Source organism: Myxocyprinus asiaticus, chromosome 11, assembly GCF_019703515.2.
Source record: "Myxocyprinus asiaticus isolate MX2 ecotype Aquarium Trade chromosome 11, UBuf_Myxa_2, whole genome shotgun sequence".
Lineage (NCBI taxonomy): Eukaryota > Metazoa > Chordata > Actinopteri > Cypriniformes > Catostomidae > Myxocyprinus > Myxocyprinus asiaticus.
In genome coordinates this window covers 37404567-37421583 of record NC_059354.1, presented here as the reverse complement: position 1 = coordinate 37421583, position 17017 = coordinate 37404567, and the positions used below count along the sequence as shown (strand labels likewise).

Genomic DNA, 17017 nt, shown 5'->3' with positions numbered 1-17017 from the left:
TAATTGCTTTTTAAAAATGGAATCATGAGGTGCTTTTTACCAACTGACTGAACTGACACACAATGCAAGCATGTAACTTGCACAATTCATTTAATTACCTAAGCGTGATTATTTGTTAATGAATTTCAACATAAAGTAAACAAAAATGAAAAAATCCCAATATTGTCATTCTTTCTAACCTAACCTGCTTGAAATCATTTGCAAGTAAATTATATATATATATATATAAATATACACACACACACACATATATATATATATATATATATATATATATATATATATAGACCTAGTGATTGTCATTCAAAATAATAAAAAATAAAAAAATGTACAAGACATTGCTTTTATAAACCTTTTCAACTATTTCATCAAAAGATAGTTTACTGTGCTGTTGCAGAAGCAATGCAAGACCTTTTCAAAAACAGCTAATATCCCATTTTTATTTATTTTTTTTTATTTTTTTTAAAGATTTTTACATATTTTTAGATATTATTTTGAATAAGTTCCTTTTTAATGATGACACAAATAAATCATTGGAACAGATTTTTTAACCAGTTCCTAGAAACACAGTGCAAGTTGCTTAGTGGTGTAAATAGCACTTGCTAATTTTAATGCAGTTTTTGCTACTGAATTTTAAATCAGAGACACTATTAAAAATATATGTCCTAATGCTTTCATACTCACAAGTTGTGAGACAAGAAAGGGTTGTGAAACAACTCTTTAGGAAACTTACTGGGAAAATAAAAGTACATTAAGAGCATTCCGATATTCACAATGTTGTGTAATTTTAAGTCGCCAGGAAATTAATTGCCATTAAATAAAGCTATATGCACAGTATACTGCATTTGCATCTTTGATAAACAAATAAGAAAGTCTTTTTTACAGGTCCCTTGGAATACTAAACACATATAACCACACATTATGCTTTGACCATACACTTTTTGCTACAAATATATTTTCATGCCACAGCTTGTGAGGAACTTCTGACAATTTCACCAAAGAGCTTTTCTATGGTCCTAAATTCAAATATGCCCTCTTCTCCTCACCACCTGTCAAGCATCAGTGCTGGCTGAGAGGAGCAAGACTTTGCACAGTGAAAAAGAAGCAGCCAGGTGGTGAAAAAAAAAAAAAAAAAAAAAAAAAAATGTTTTTCATGCCATCTCTGAAAATCTCCTCTCTGCTGAAGGACAATCATTAAAATAAAGCATTGCAGAAATCTGTGGAGGTGAAATAGAATTCCGCCTTTGTCTTCCATATGGGCACGCTTTTGGGTAATGCCCTCTTGGGATTCATTATGTATATTCATTATGAGAAGCGTAGGGAAAGTTTCAGCTGAGACCCATCTGCTATGCGCCAACTTCTCTGCGGTGACCTCATTTCCTCTTGTCTACAGGTGTATGGGTGGAAACACATGCGAATGTCTTGATCCGAACACCTCAGAGGCCAACGCTTACTCATGTAATTAGCCCCTTTGATGAAGTATACTGTGTTGCTTACTTCAGCACATGGTTATATCACCAACACAAACACTAGCCTTTAAAACCACACACGTCTGTCTGAGTCCAGAGGTTGCACTTCAGCCTGTCTGTAAATCTTCATGTCTCATATATCACTGCTAATAGCCGAATGTGGTTTAATAGCTCATGTAATTTTCCTAACACACAAGCTGAAAAAACATTAATTTAAAGGTGAAGTGTGTCATTTTTTCCAACGTAAATATATGTTCTCCTATCCCAGTTGATGTGCATAGACAACTATAATTAAGCCATACATACAGCAGGTTGACTTTCCAAACAGTAAATAATAAACAATGTGGCTCTGTCAATTTTTTAGTTTTTTTTTTTTATTTTAATTTAATTAAATTTTTACTTCTTTCTTTATTTTTGAGTGCTGTGACATGTCTACTTTTGGCTCAACCAGTGGTGTTAGTTTGGGGCAGGATTACTTTTGACTGAAAAATGGTAGACAGCTGGCAGGGCAGAATGGGTTGTAGGAGTAAACTCTTTGGAAACAATTATTTTGTCCCATGTCAGTTCATGCAGCGTCCATCCTGTCAACATCCCTGGGAAGTTATTTCCAGTGATAAAGCTCCTATCTTGTTCACGAAAATCTGAAATCAGTTGGTTTTTCAATTCAATATTTAAAATAAGCGATAAAATCTGAAAACAGTCACTGTTGTAACTGATTTAACTCAAATCACGCAAAAAAATTTTTTTGCAATCTGGTCCAGCTAATGAGCGAGTATATACAAATAAAGGTAAGAAAACAAGGGCAAAAAAACAAACAAACAAACAAAAAACAAAACAGGCAATGCCTCTATCAAAACTTGGCTCTTTGATAGGCTCTTTTAATTGTAAGCTGGAACTTCTTTTCTTACAGCTGCACTTACTAATACTGATTCCGTTCCATGCTGCAAATGGCACTTGAGGCGTGGCTTGGTAAGACAGGGCGTGGAGCATGGGATCAGGGCAACGTCTGTGGAAGGTGGAGCCATGAGAGACTCGAGGGGCGGAGCCATGGAAGGCGGAGCCGTGAGAGACTTGAAGGGTGACACCAGGGTACTTGGTACCCAGAGATTAGCCGAAGACTCGAAGGGCCAGGGTGGAGCTGGAGGGAGGGAGGACCAAGGCGGCGCTGGAAGCTCTGAGGAGCAAGGCAGAGCTGGGGGATCAGAAGACTGAGGCGGAGCCAGTGGGGCTGAGGACCAAGGCGGAGCAGAAGGGATGGAGGTCCCTGGTGGAGCTGAAGGATTGGAGAGACGAGGCGTAGCCAGAGGATCGGAGAGCCAAGGTGGAGCCAGGTGACCGACAGACCAAGGAGGAGCTGGAGGGATGAGGGACCCCGGTAAAGCCGACAGGCTGAAGGACCGCAGTGGAACCGAGGGAACGTAGAGCCAAGGTTATGTTGCGGGATCGACAGGCCAAGGCGGAGTCCAGGGCTCGGAGGGTCGAAAGTTCCCCTTGCCTGATCAGGAGAACTAAGGGTGGGCACAAGGGCGGGAACCAATTCCAGCTCAAATAGCCCAGTGAAAGATGGCTCTGGAACGAAAGAGGCTTGCAACGCTGGTTCGTTGGCCAGAGATGAGCCTGAGACCTTGCATGGAGCAGACTGAATCTTGGCTATGACGTGGCATGGAGCAGGCTGAGTTGTGGCTGTGATGTGGCATGGAGAAGGCTGAGGCGTGGCGGTAATGTGGCATGGAGCAGGCTGAGGCGTTGCGGTGATGTGGCATGGAGCAGGCTGAGGCGTTGTGGTGACGTGGCATGGAGCAGGCTGAGGCATTGGGGTGACCTGGCATGGAGCAGGCTGAGGCGTTGCGGTGACATGGCATGGAGCAGGCTGAGGTGTTGCGGTGACGTGGCATGGAGCAGGCTGTGGCGCTGCAGTGACGTGGCATGGGGCAGACTCAGGATCCGTGGCAAAAGACGGCGCTGGCTCGGCGGCCATGACGTGGAACTCTGGAATGGCGGCTGCCTCCCCCACAGTGAATGTAGAACCAATAATCTGCAGGGCAATATACTGAGCAAGGCCGTTGGCACACCGACCGTCAGGCATCAGAAAGGAAATCTGCTCATTCAGCCCAAAATGGAAACAGTCCTTGAGGGCCACCTCATTAAAATCCACCCTGCAGGCTAGAGTGCAGAATTCCTCCACATAATCCTCCAGGGGACACCTCCCCTGGCATAGACGGAGGAGCTGAACTGCTGGTTTCATCTTGTCGGTCAAGTATTGTGTAACGTATGCTGGTGCTGGCAATGACAATGCAGACGATGAAGACGAGATGATGTGAAGAACCCAAGTGCAAATTTATTCCAAATGTGATATCCAGAAACCCTAACTACAAACGTGAATAAAACATAAACACATAAACTTGACTATAACCTGACTTGACTTGACATAAACTTGAATAATCCAACAAAGTTACATTCACAAACAATACCTGACGATGGACAATGGCAAACAAGAGGCTTAAAGACATGGACAAGGGTAACAAAACAAACAAGTTAACCAATGAATACAAGACACATGAACATGGAGGGAAACATGAAATCACATGACCAGGGGACCACATGACATGATACAGGAACTAGATTTTCAAAATAAAAGACATGAAAAACATGAACCAACAGAATAAACATGACACCCAACTTTGATTTGAGGATCTTGTGTGCTTCAATGAAAGCAAAGAGATCTAACCTTTTGAACAAAGGCATTAAAGTGATAGTTCACCCAAAAATTTTAATTATCTCATCATTTACTCACCCTCATGCCATCCCAGATGTGTGAATAATATTTATTAATAAATAATATTTCAGCTCTGTATGTCCTTACAATACCAGTGAATGGAGACCAGACCAGTCCAAAAAGGACATGAAGGCAGCATAAAAGTAATCAATATGACTCCAGTGGTTAAATCAGTATATTCTGAATGCAATATGATAGGTGTGGGTGATAAACAGATCATTATTTAAGTATTTATATTAAAAATCTACACATTCACTTCCACATTCTGGTGTGGAAGTGACTTTCACTTTCACATTCAGGCACCTACTGGTTGGGGCTGGACAAAGGTGGAGATTGATAGTAACAAAAGACACAAATATTGATCTGATTCTCACCCACACCTATCATATTTCTTCAGAAGATATGGAATAAACCACTGGAGTCATATGAATTACTTTTATGCTGCCTTTATGTCCTTTTTGGATCTTCTGAGTTCTGGTCACCATTCACTTGCATTGTGAGGACCAACAGAGCTGAGATATTCTTCTTAAAATCTTAATTTGTGTTCTGCAGAAGAAAGAAAGTCATACACATCTGGGATGGCATGGGGGTCAGTAAATGATGAAAGAATTTTCATTTTTGGGTGAACTATCCCACTGATCCATGATCAGTGTGCTTACTTTTGATTAATGACCAAGAAATAGAGCAGGGTCTTAAATATTTCACATATTAATACGTTTAACTTTCTTTTTGTTTTTTGTTTTTATTTTAAATAATAATTATAATAACGATAATAATCCCAGATTTTCAATGCACTCTCAGACTTTTGTTCCCCTACTGTTCATTCAAGCCAAACAACATTTACATAAGTCACGTCTCATTTTTCATACCTATGCGGTTATGTGGCACATTAATATGACAGATTTTTTATTTTTTTTTCCTCCAACCATTTCTCTGCTACAGTCTGGCGTAGACTACATAACACTTTGTTGTTCTAACCCTGGAGGAAATCCGTGCAATCCACCTGGCATAATAAAATTCTGTGGTTCATATAGGTCACTGGCTTGTTTTCAGCCAGGCTTTGGATCAAAGGGCAGGATCAGCCAATTCTGGCACTGGCCAGGTGGGTGCCATACTTTTCCAATTCACCAAAGGTCAAACTTTTGGCCAGCCTGAATTGCACCCCCTCTACTAATGGGCAAACACCCAATGACAACTGCTGTGATGGTATTGTCATATCACAGAGTCCAGGTGGCTCCACCTGTTTGTTATTGTGGCCTGGATGATTGCGAACAAGAGTAGACTGTGTCCAACATCACACCTGCTGCGTTATTCACCTGTTCTCCTTCCATTTAAAGCAACCTTGCCAATTTAAGTAAAGATATGCAGCATTAGGCTGTCAATATGGGTACTATGTTTATGTTCAAACAGTGAGCTTATTAATATTGACAGATCAACAGCTAAAACACATGCACAACCAATATTAACCCACCTCTACAGTGGACTCCTTCGTCAAAACCGTCCTCACAGTCTTTCGCCCCATTGCAGAGCTTGTTGAAGTGAATGCACTTTCTCGTCCCAGTGCACTGTATGTGATTGAGGGGACATCTGACTATCACCTCTGGCGCGCCTAAAGAACAGAAGAGAATGGGGGATTACGTACATCAACGTCATTATATGCTTTTGCAAAATTACACTAGCCAGACAAAGAAATAAAAACAAAAGTCATTTGTTTTTCTTAAGTTATTCATAGGCAGATTCCCCAGAAAAGTGTAAACAGAGGGGCTCCGTCTTACTGTTTGAGCATCCCTACCAGTCCGATATATCAACACTGGTGTTACAAACAATGCTTTTTGAGACTGAATTATCAGTTTGTTTGACCGATGACCAGAGGTGGAAAGTAACGAATTACAACTACTGTCTTTACAGTACTTGACTACATTTTTCACATTTTTCTACTTTTTTAAGTATAAATAAATAATAGTACTTTTACTTTTACTTGAGCTGATTAAAAATGAAGTATTCAACTTTGCTACAGTTATTTTTCACCACAATTACAAAGTTAAAAAAACAAAACAAACATAATATTTCTGAATTTTTGGGAAGAAGAAAGTTATGAGTGCTAATTCTCTTTATAAACTAAAACACGCTGTGCGCGGCACAACGGAAGCCCGCAGGGCACAGCATGAGCATAGCAGCTTGCGTAAACTGCCGCCGGTGTCCTCTCTTCTCTAGCTTCTTCAAGACTTTCTGCCCTGTCACTATACAGTAACACTGTGATTTTCTGCATATTTCATTTTATTCTGGAAAGGAGCCATTCATTCAGGTATGAGGGAACTGTCTGAACAAATTTAACCACTGATCAAACTTCAATTGTTTTTAAGGTAGGCAATGTTTTAACTGTGTCAAACATTAACACAATGTAGTTTGGAATATATGTGGGGATATCTTGTTTACTTGCTACTATATGTCTAAAACAAACATTTAAATACCGTACAAGATACAATGCCAATAGTGTTGGAAATTAACGGGGACTCGGGGCAAAAATGCCACTGAAATTAACAAAAATATCCCCAAAATTCAAAATATGGAGGCAAAAATGCCCACACGAGTTCCCGTGTTTTATTAATAATATTTGATGTAGTTATAATTACATACATTGCGATCTTCTTTTGACTTTTCACTGAACATATTTTTTTTTTCCCGACTTCCATTTCCTCGCATCATCGCGAGCACAGATGGGCTGTCCACTTCTGTCAATCTGCATCAGTTCAGTATTGTACTCCTACCTTAATTTCCGTAACCGTTCACCCCCTTGTTCAAAATAAACTGTCCCAGGGGTTAACACTCTTGCTCACGGTGCTGTAATGTACCTCCCTTCCCTGTGCTGCTGTTTATCTGTCTGAAAATCCTCACCAGCTAGAGGCCAAAAGTGTGCAAGAGATGGATGATATATAAAGAAGGTTTGAGAAATCACAAAACATAATGTAACCAAATGCTACAATTTACTTAATAATAATATCTCAATATGTTAAATAACCATAATGTTAATTAAGACTTTATTATTACAACTGTAATACAATAATACATATACAGAACAACCACTTTTAGTGTTTGAATTAATCATATCTCTCACTAAACACTGTGTGGAATGTTTATTTTTGCCTTATTTTATTCAGTTGGCATGTAGGAGTTGATAACAGTTTGCTTAATAATCTCATTCCATATCTGGATAATTGCTACAATATCATAGATGATACATTTCCTCCTCTATGATATTGCATTATATTCATTTTTTTTACAGTATTTTAACTTAATAGCCAAAATACTTGGACATACGTGAATGAGACTAAACCTGAAATAGGAATGTGTTTCAATCACAATGCACATTATGTAGTTTAGAGACGATTTAGAGACATTTAGAATGTTACAAATGGCTATATCTATTTAAATAAATGTTGTATTCTTAAAATGTTTTGTTTGTCCAAGAATCCTCTTGCAGCAATGCAGGAATTTGGCATTTAGAAGCTGCTAGTTTAAGACCCGTGAGGAGTCTGTATCTCAAACTAGAGACTGTGATTTACTTGTATTTTTGTTGTGCATCTGGGCCGTCCACTTCCCTCTCTATCCTGGTTAGAGATTATATTTTCAAAACAGTAATGCATGGAAAACCTTTCATCTCTCTAAAACAATAGACTTTAGGAGAAAATACAATTTTAGGAGAAATATGTTATTTTTTTTTTGCCTATTTTTAAAACCAAAATTTGACTTGCAAATGTAAAGCAACTTATAAAAATTCAATACCTCAGCAAATGGGGAAAAAACCCACTGTATTGTGATGTCCGCATGGTAGCGCAACCATTTTCAATTGTTCTAATAATAAGAAAATTTTCTTGCATACCAAATTAGCATTTTAGAATACTTTTGTAAGGAATAGGTGACACAGTATATGTTTGCCATCAGGGGTAAAAAAAAAATTGAATAAATACCACTTAAAACAATTATTTCAAACCATAATAATAATTTGCAATGAATGATTTTGGCAGTATTTTTGATCAATTTAATACATCCTTGGTGATAGGAAGCATCAATTTCTTTCAAGAACAAAAACGTCTTTGTGTTCTAAAAATGGAAGCGTATGTACTATATATAATGTAATTTTCATAAAGTAACTTGTAACAATTACTTGAGTAGTTTTTTGGCAAACTACTTATTTACTCTTACTTGAGTCATAATATTTCTCAGTACTTCTACTTGTACTCAAGTGAATTATTTCTTCAGTAACAGTACTTTTACTTATGTAAAAAAAAAGAAGAAAAAAAAAAAAGAAAATCAGTACTCTTTCCACCACTGCCGATGACTAACAGACAAATTTGTTTGGTGATGCTAGTGTTGCAGAAACTACATACTTCACCTGTACTGTCAGTGATTACCTCATTAACCACTACTAAGACACTTTAATGCAAATGTATGAGGCTCAAACAAATGTTCTTCACTTGTTTCAATTTGCCAGGCTTTGAAGGATGCAAATGAAAATGAGAAACAATTCAATTGATTGAATTTGGCCTAAAATGCACTGCCAGGCTCAGCGTTATTTAATTTGGTGGTAAAAATATTCTTTCAGCACCATTTTCCCTTTGTTGTTTTCTGTTGAGAAAGGCTAATAAAATGGGAATGGGTTCCTCATTTACCAAACGTCCTTCCTCTTTCTTATCCCAATGAATCTTAATTTGATTAGTGAGATAAAGCCAACAATTGCTTACTGTAAAAGTAAAGTTCTGCAATGTTTTGTTGATTTGCTATGAGATTGTGGAACCAGTTTAATCATATCTAAACTTGACTCACAATTGTTCGTTACTAAATCGGTAGTAATTTTTATTTATTTTTAATGTTTTCATTTACTCACCCTCTTGTCGTTCCAAACCCAAATGCCTTTCTTTATACCATGAAATGTATATGCAAAAAAAAAAAAAAAAAAAAAAAAGCATCATAAAGGTAAAGGTGTGGCCAAATGTCTTGTGTGCTATATTCCAAGTTTCTGAATCAATGGCTTTGTTTGAGGAACAGATCGTAATTAAATTCATTATTCACTAAAAATATTTCCCTCCTCTGCAGCTCTCAAATCAAATATGGCTGCAATGAAGTCTGGTTATGTTTGACATCAGTGGCATCAAATGGCGGTGCCATTGGATTGCCTGTAGTATAACTTTAGAAGACTTGTAATATAGTGCATGAGTCGCATTGACTACTTTTGTGGTATTTGTCTTTTTCTTCTTTTTTTTTTCTTCTTCTGTTGTCATTTTACTTTGTTATCTTTCATTTTCATTTTATGGATAAAATCAGCCAGGATATTCTTCAAAATATTCACCATATGTGTTCCACAGAAGAAGGAAAGTTATACTGTATTGGGTTGAAACAACATCAGATGACTTTTCTCACTATTGTTTCACTGCATCCCACTTTTATCTCTGTTCTACTTTGAAAACTGAAACGTTGTATTGCAGCACATCTAATGTCACTGCCTCAATAGGATTAATCACTTTTGTTGTGGATTTTGTTTTGATTAAATGGCTACACACTGTAAAGTTTCTGAAAATTCTTAACAAAGAATATAAATAAAAAAAATTGTGGCTAAGACAAAACAGATTAAAATATAAATCAGAATAAATTATAAATAAGTAATGTTATTCAGACATTTACTAAGATAGCATTACAATAAAGTCTTCAAAAACATGTTGGAGCATAGAGTAAATTGTATCACTGTTGCATATAGCCTTTTCCTCCATTAAAAGCATTACATCAACAGTCTATAAGCGTAGTCTAGCCACATATATTCAAATGTGTGTATTTGAAGTCATTACTACACAGTAAACAGATGCTTACTGCCATGTGGGCTATGCCAGTAAGCTATTCTGAATCACTGTGTGTGTGTGTGTGTTTGTGTGTGTGACAGAGAGAGAGAGAGAGAGAGAGAGAGAGAGAGATAGAGAGAGAGAGAGAGAAAGCCTCAGAGATATATACTGGCACGGCTGCACCAAGCAGCTGTTTAAAGATTCATGAGGCACATAGGTGACCCTCATCTGCTTGAGCAGCCACAAGAACACATAAAGCACGTCTAAGTGAAACATCGACTTCCATCTCGCACACTGTGAATATGTCACATTGCACCTTAACTACATTGGTATCAATTACCATAACTGCAACACAGCCACTTAGTGTGAGATTTATAGCTCATGTGACAGGAGCTCTTACAAATCTCCCGAGTCCCAGTTTTCTCCGAGCTCTGATCCTACACCACTGAAAACATCCTCGGGAAGTGAGGAGTTATTCAATAGCTTTTATTGAGACTTCAGAAGATAAAATGATGCCACAATTAATGGGGATCTAAAATGAGGATAGTCATTCCTGAACATATACAGTTGTGCTCAAAAGTTTGCATACCCTGGCAGAAATTGTGAAATTTTGGCATTGATTTTGAAAATATGATTGATCATGCAAAAAACTGTCTTTTATTTAAGGATAGTGATCATATGAAGCCATTTATTATCACATAGTTGTTTGGCTCCTTTTTAAATCATAATGGTAACAGAAATCATCCAAAATGGCCCTGATCAAAAGTTTACATACCCTTGAATGTTTGGCCTTGTTACAGACACAAAAGGTGACACACACAGGTTTAAATTAAAGTATGCAAACTTTTGAGCACAAATGTAACTGAGAATGAGTTACCTGCTAATGCATATTTCTGCTTTCTAATAATACTAATTTTCCCTAAGGGATATTTGTCTCTTTTTTATGTTAAAATAAATTTTCCTATCTTAATATGCACAGACAACTATACTACCCTGCAAAAGAAAATGCAGTAACTACACATTTAATAAAAAAATAAAATAAAATAAAAAATACATTGTTTCGGGTTTGGCTCAGTGATAAAATTCAGAGAAAACAGAGTGAGACTGTTATATAATACACATTTGGCTGGACAATAAAAAAAACTTTATTAGTTTCAGTGCTGGTATAGTTACTGTATTTATCCATTGTAAGGTAGCACAGTTTAATTAAGCTATATATATATATATACACATTTAGGTATATTTCCACACAAACTGTAAAATCTGTGGCTCTGTAGTGCTACTAAAACATTGCTCTGTTTGTTTGAATATACCAACAAGCCCGACACTGCAACATTAGCTAAACCAAAAGTATGAGTTTGAGGCAGGACTATCTGTTTGTTCAACCAATGGCAAAGTGCTAAGGAAACCTGTTTGAGGGTTACTTATTTATTTTGCAATTCTGTTTGGTGACTTTAGTGGCACAGAAATTACACACTTCAGTTTTTAAAAAACAGTCATCTCTTGAAAACCACCTCTTCCCTAGTGATAAGGATATTCTATATTAAGGAAAGTCAAATCTAAGTGACCTCAACTTTGCATGCTCATATTCCAAGAATAAATATGAAAAGCAAGCTAATCAACCTAAAAACCTCATGACTTTTCTTCAGAGAGCTGGAGGAGACAACACAGGACAGGCATTTAAATTAAAATGTAATTTGTTCCAACTGCCACCTCTGTACATGACAGAGGAGTACTCCGCAGATTTAACAATGTCTAAGGGATTGCTGGTCCCAAATATGTTGATTAATAGCTGTGCTAATTTTCAATTAAAACCATACAGATATACTGGCAAACATCTCTCTAATTATGCATTCATGAGGCAGTTTTCCATTATTCATGAGTAAATACAGCACCAAAACAATCGAGGAAGCCTGTGTCACATGCATCGCTCTGTTAACACAGTGCAGTGAGGGACTGTGACAAACTGTGATTATCCTAATAAAACTCCATTGTCAAATACAGAATCATTCCACTCACAAACTGATTGGAGACTAATCTAATCAGATTAGAGGGAGAGATGAATATTCAAGTGTCTGTGCAGCTGAGGGATGATGGGAAAATTCACTTGTACAAGTTAGATAACACTGATTGTGAAACATCCATCATTGAAAAGTCGTGAAAGTGGGCATGGAAAACACATTCTTGGGATACTTCTAAATTTGTGAACTTTGACACCCACTAATCACAAAAAAAAAAAAAAAAAAAAAACCTTTGAGGATGAGTAACAGGCCAAGCTGGGGAAGCTATTTTGAAATTGCAGCTCCCCAAGCTACAAGCTGCTCATAATGAAAGTAGTTAAACTACAGTAAAGCTGCTGGGAACTGGGGGAAAAAAGAAAGAAAAAAATCCTAACTGTACTTTAAGCTACTAACAAAAATTAGATAAGTACAATTATGCTATTTAAGGGGGCAATAAACATTTAAATATAAATATTTTAAAAATATCTTGCAAAAAAAAAAAAAAAAAAAAGAAAATCTCAATATAGTTGACAGAATTACATTTAACAGATACATTTACACTACACACAACTAATTAAACTAGAAAAAAAAAATATTTCTGAAAACATGGTGAAGAGCTGCATTTAACTACAAATTAGAAGGTATAATACCTCACAAGGAAATGAAATTGGTGAAGTTTCTTTTTTAACCAGTTCATTTAAATGAACCATCCAAATGAACTTATTCACTAAAATGAATCAGACTTTCCAATGCTACACATAAAGGAGGACAGTTTTTTTGTACATTTTGTTATTGCCTCAGCTTGATTACCTACAAAGCTGAATGTGCAATACAATATCTAAAAGACCAGCAATGTAACATTCTTGTTACATTATAAACTAAACTATTTTTGTCAGCAGCTAGAAAATGTGGTTAAGTTTTGGAGTGTTGCTACTTTTAGTTAGTTACTACCCAGTCTAAACAAAATCTGTATGTTCTTAAACAAAATAGAAAAAAAAAAAAAAAAAAAAAAAAAAAAAAAAAAACTGATCAATGGAGCATTTGGGGATAAAACATGCATGTTTTCAACCAACTTTTGTACAACTGGCTTCAGATTTTGCTACAATAACTTTTTGAGGGTAGAAAGATGTAGTTCAGGATTGGATTGGACTTGAATATTCTTACGTATAAAGGCTAAGCGAAGCTCAAGTGCTAACCCAGATAGCAAGGACACATCGATTCAACGTCTATTTTTAATTGTAATGGTTGGGATCAGTCATCAATAAATTATTAATGTTGAATCAACATGCACTATTTGGTCGGTACACCAGAACATTGTTAGGTCGAAAACAGAACATCTATTCAATGTCGAAATGAGGCTGATTCATCAACATGTATCGCCGACTGAGATGTACCGGGATGGGCAGATCGATCCTAAGATATCGATACATCTGATACTGATGTTGTTTAAAAAATATTGATCCTCACACAAAAATATCGATTCTAAATGTTTTTTTTTAATTTTTTTTTTTATCCAGGGATATTATTATTTGGTTACTATGAACAATAATCATAAGCTTCAAAGTGAAATAAAAAGGATTAGACTATATTAGCAAATACTTGTGCAGGATGGGAACTATTTCTTCTTCCGCTTATCTTAACACGCATGCTGAAAGACATAAGCAGACAAGCACTTGCACCGTCACAAGACTCGTTCAAACAAGAGGGATTAGTGCCTTGTAGAGGTAATGATAGAAATCAGAGAAACAGCTTCTGGAGTAAATTCATACTAAAATAACAACATATCTAAAGGTGAAATTTCTTATAATTGTGTGTAATTTTTGTTAATAAGTAATAATAAAAAAAAAGTTAACCATGGTTTTACTACAGTAATATTGTAGTAGTAATCATGGTTAATTGTGTGGTAACTAAGTTTTAACTAAATACCATGGTTAAACTATAGTTACTGTAGTGAAACTATGGTTAATTTTTGTAAGGGCTCACAAATGCTAAAAACAAAATAAAAAAAAATAAACAAAAGACAAAGTATGACTAAAATTATATTTTAAATGACCCATTTTATCCCAAGAAATCGCAAAAAAAAAAAATAATAAAAAAATAATTGAAGTATCAGTATTGGTATCGACGATATTGGACTAGAAATTATTGGTATCGGATCGAAAAGGAAATAAGTGGTAAAGTTTTATGTTTAAACTTGGTTAGAGAAATCAGAGTTCTGCGCAAAGGCGTTACTGAATCTAAAACAGACCAAAAGTCAGAGGATGCTTTGCTAGAAAATGTAAGCACATATTTTTCCCCCATCATTTTACGCAATGGTTTGTCAATCTAACATTGAATATCACTTTAGATTTGAATTGTTTAATCCTTCTGTGTTTTAAAAACATTCCCGCTGTAATGTTTCTTAACTAAAAAACATTTGTAATTTCGTAATTGAATGCCCTTTGCACACAACTATATAGCATACATTTAAATACATTGTCATCTGCTGTACCTATACATTGTACTGGGAAACAGTTGTTGTCTTATGTGTTTTAACTAAAGGATTAAATATGATGATTTTATGATGACGATTAGTAGTAGGAATGTTAATGAAACTGTTTAATAATGTCACTTGTACGTATTTCTCTATTTCAGAGAGATATGCTTTACCCCTGTTTAATTTGCTTCATGCTTCAGAAGGTAATAGTTTTTAGACAATAATATATATATATTTTATTTTATTTTTATTTTTTTCAGTGTTACAACTTTTCAGCTGATTTTTATTTTTATAAATCCACCCCAAAGATGCTCAAATACAGAAGACAGTAATATTCTGTCGCCGTCTCCTCCTCTGGAGTCAGCAGCGCCTCAAGTCGCTACGAGCCACTCACATCCCGGGCGACCTCAACACCGCAGCGGACGTGCTGTCACGTCAGGTTACCCTCAGGGGAGAGTGGAGACTCCACCCTCAGGTGGTCCAGCTGATTTGGAGTCGATTCGGTCGAGTACAGGTAGACCTGTTTGCTTCCCGGGAATCCTCCCACTGCCTGATTTGGTATGCCCTGACCGAGGCACCTCTCGGTATAGATGCGCTGGTACACAGCTGGCCCCCTGGACTATGCAAATATGCATTTCCCCCAGTGAGCCTTCTTGCACAGACACTGTGCAAGGTCAGGGAGCAACCTACTGGCCCACCCAGACGTGGTTCTCGGATCTCACACCCCTCGTGACAGCCCCCCCCCTGACGAATTCCCCTGAGGAAGGACCTTCTTTCTCAGGGACAGGGCACCATCTGGCACCCGTGACCAGACCTCTGGAATCTCCAAGTCTGGCCCCTGGATGGGACGCAGAAGACCTAAGTGGCCAACCACCTGTGGTGGTAGACACGATCACTCATGCTAGGGCTCCCTCTACGAGGTGCCTGTATGCCTTGAAGTGGTGTCTGTTCGCTAAGTGGTGTTCTTCCCGACGCGAAGACCCCCAGAGATGCACAGTCGGATCGGTGATTCCTTCCTGCAGGAGAGGCTGGAGGGGCGGCTGTCCCCCTCCACCTTGAAGGTGTATGTAGCCGCTATTTCGGCTCATCACAATGCAGAAAATGGTAAGTACTTGGGGAAGCATGACTTGATCATCAGGTTCCTGAGAGGCGCTAGGAGGTTGAATCCCTCCAGACCACGCCTCGTCCCCTCGTGGGACCTCTCTGTCATCCTTCGGGGTCTACAGTGAGCTCCCTTTGAGCCCTTGGGGTCAGCTGAGCTTAAGGCACTCTCTTTAAAGACTGCCCTCCTGACTGCGCTCACTTTCATCAAAAGGATAGGGGACCTGTAGGCGTTCTCTGTCAGCGAATCGTGCCTGGAGTTTGGTCCGGGTTACTCTCACGTGATCCTGTGCTCAAGGTTCCCACGACCCCTTTTAGGGATCAGGTGGTGAACCTGCAAGCGCTGCCCTAGGAGGAGGCAGACCCAGCCTTGCGTTGCTGTGTCCGGTGCGAGCTTTACGCATCTATTTGGATCGCACACAGAGCTTTAGAAGCTCCGAGCAGCTCTTTGTCTGCTTTGGTGGACAGCGGAAAGGAAGCGCTGTCTCCAAACAGAGGATTGCCCACTGGGTCATTGACACCATCACGATGGCATATCGGGCTCAGGACGTGCCACCCCCTGCGGGGTTACGAGCCCACTCTACCAGGAGTGTGGCGGCCTCCTGGGCCCTGGCCAGTGGCGCCGCTTTGGCAGACATCTGCAGAGCAGCAGGCTTGGCAGCACCCAACACCTTTGCGAGGTTCTACAATCAACGGGTTGAGCTGGTCACGTCCCGTGTATTGGCAGGCACGAGCAGGTAAGTTCCGGGACAGCTGGCTGGGTGTACTGCTTGCGCATAGCGCCTTTCCCCTCCCTTGAGGTGAAGACGTGCGCTCTTGACTCCCAGTAGTGTTCACAGACTGTGATCCCTGGATGACTTTCCTCCTTAGCCCTCTGGTAGTTGAGTTTGCGGAGAAACTCGCTGACCGGCCCAGTACGTGCACTAATGAGCCCCTGTACTGAGGTAGGTGCTCCACATGTGCTGGTTCCCCGAAGGCGACCCCATGTGATATTTTCCACAAAATCATTTCCCTGTAGGCAAACTGCGTCTTTCTTTGGGCAGAGGCCCCTCTTCCCTTTCAGGTAGGACCTACCATGGGACCTCTCCACATGACATACTTCTGACCAGACTCGGTAAGACCATGTGACGTATTCCACTCAAAATACCCCCCCCCCCCTTTTTTGGGCAGGGTGTGGTCTCTGCGGTGTCTTCCCCTTGGGAGGGACACCCCCCGATGCAGACACTTATGGCTCCCAGTCAGTTAACAAATTCCACTCTTTTTGGGGAGAAAAGAGAGGGAAAGAGGCCTCGGCTGGGCTAGCCTATCCCTATAGTTGGGCAGTCGACTTGTTCCTGATGGGCCGTTCGACGCTCAAGAGCATT

At 38.7% G+C, this 17017-nt stretch overlaps 1 protein-coding gene across 1 annotated transcript in view; it reads right to left on the bottom strand.

Annotated features, from left to right (window-relative positions):
* LOC127448473 (low-density lipoprotein receptor-related protein 1B-like) overlaps nt 1-17017 on the bottom strand; it is a 508438-nt gene that overhangs the window by 296562 nt on the left and 194859 nt on the right. The window contains exon 2 of the mRNA XM_051711016.1: nt 5717-5854. Coding sequence (XP_051566976.1) covers nt 5717-5854 — 138 coding nt within the window. The remainder of the gene's footprint in view (nt 1-5716; nt 5855-17017) is intronic.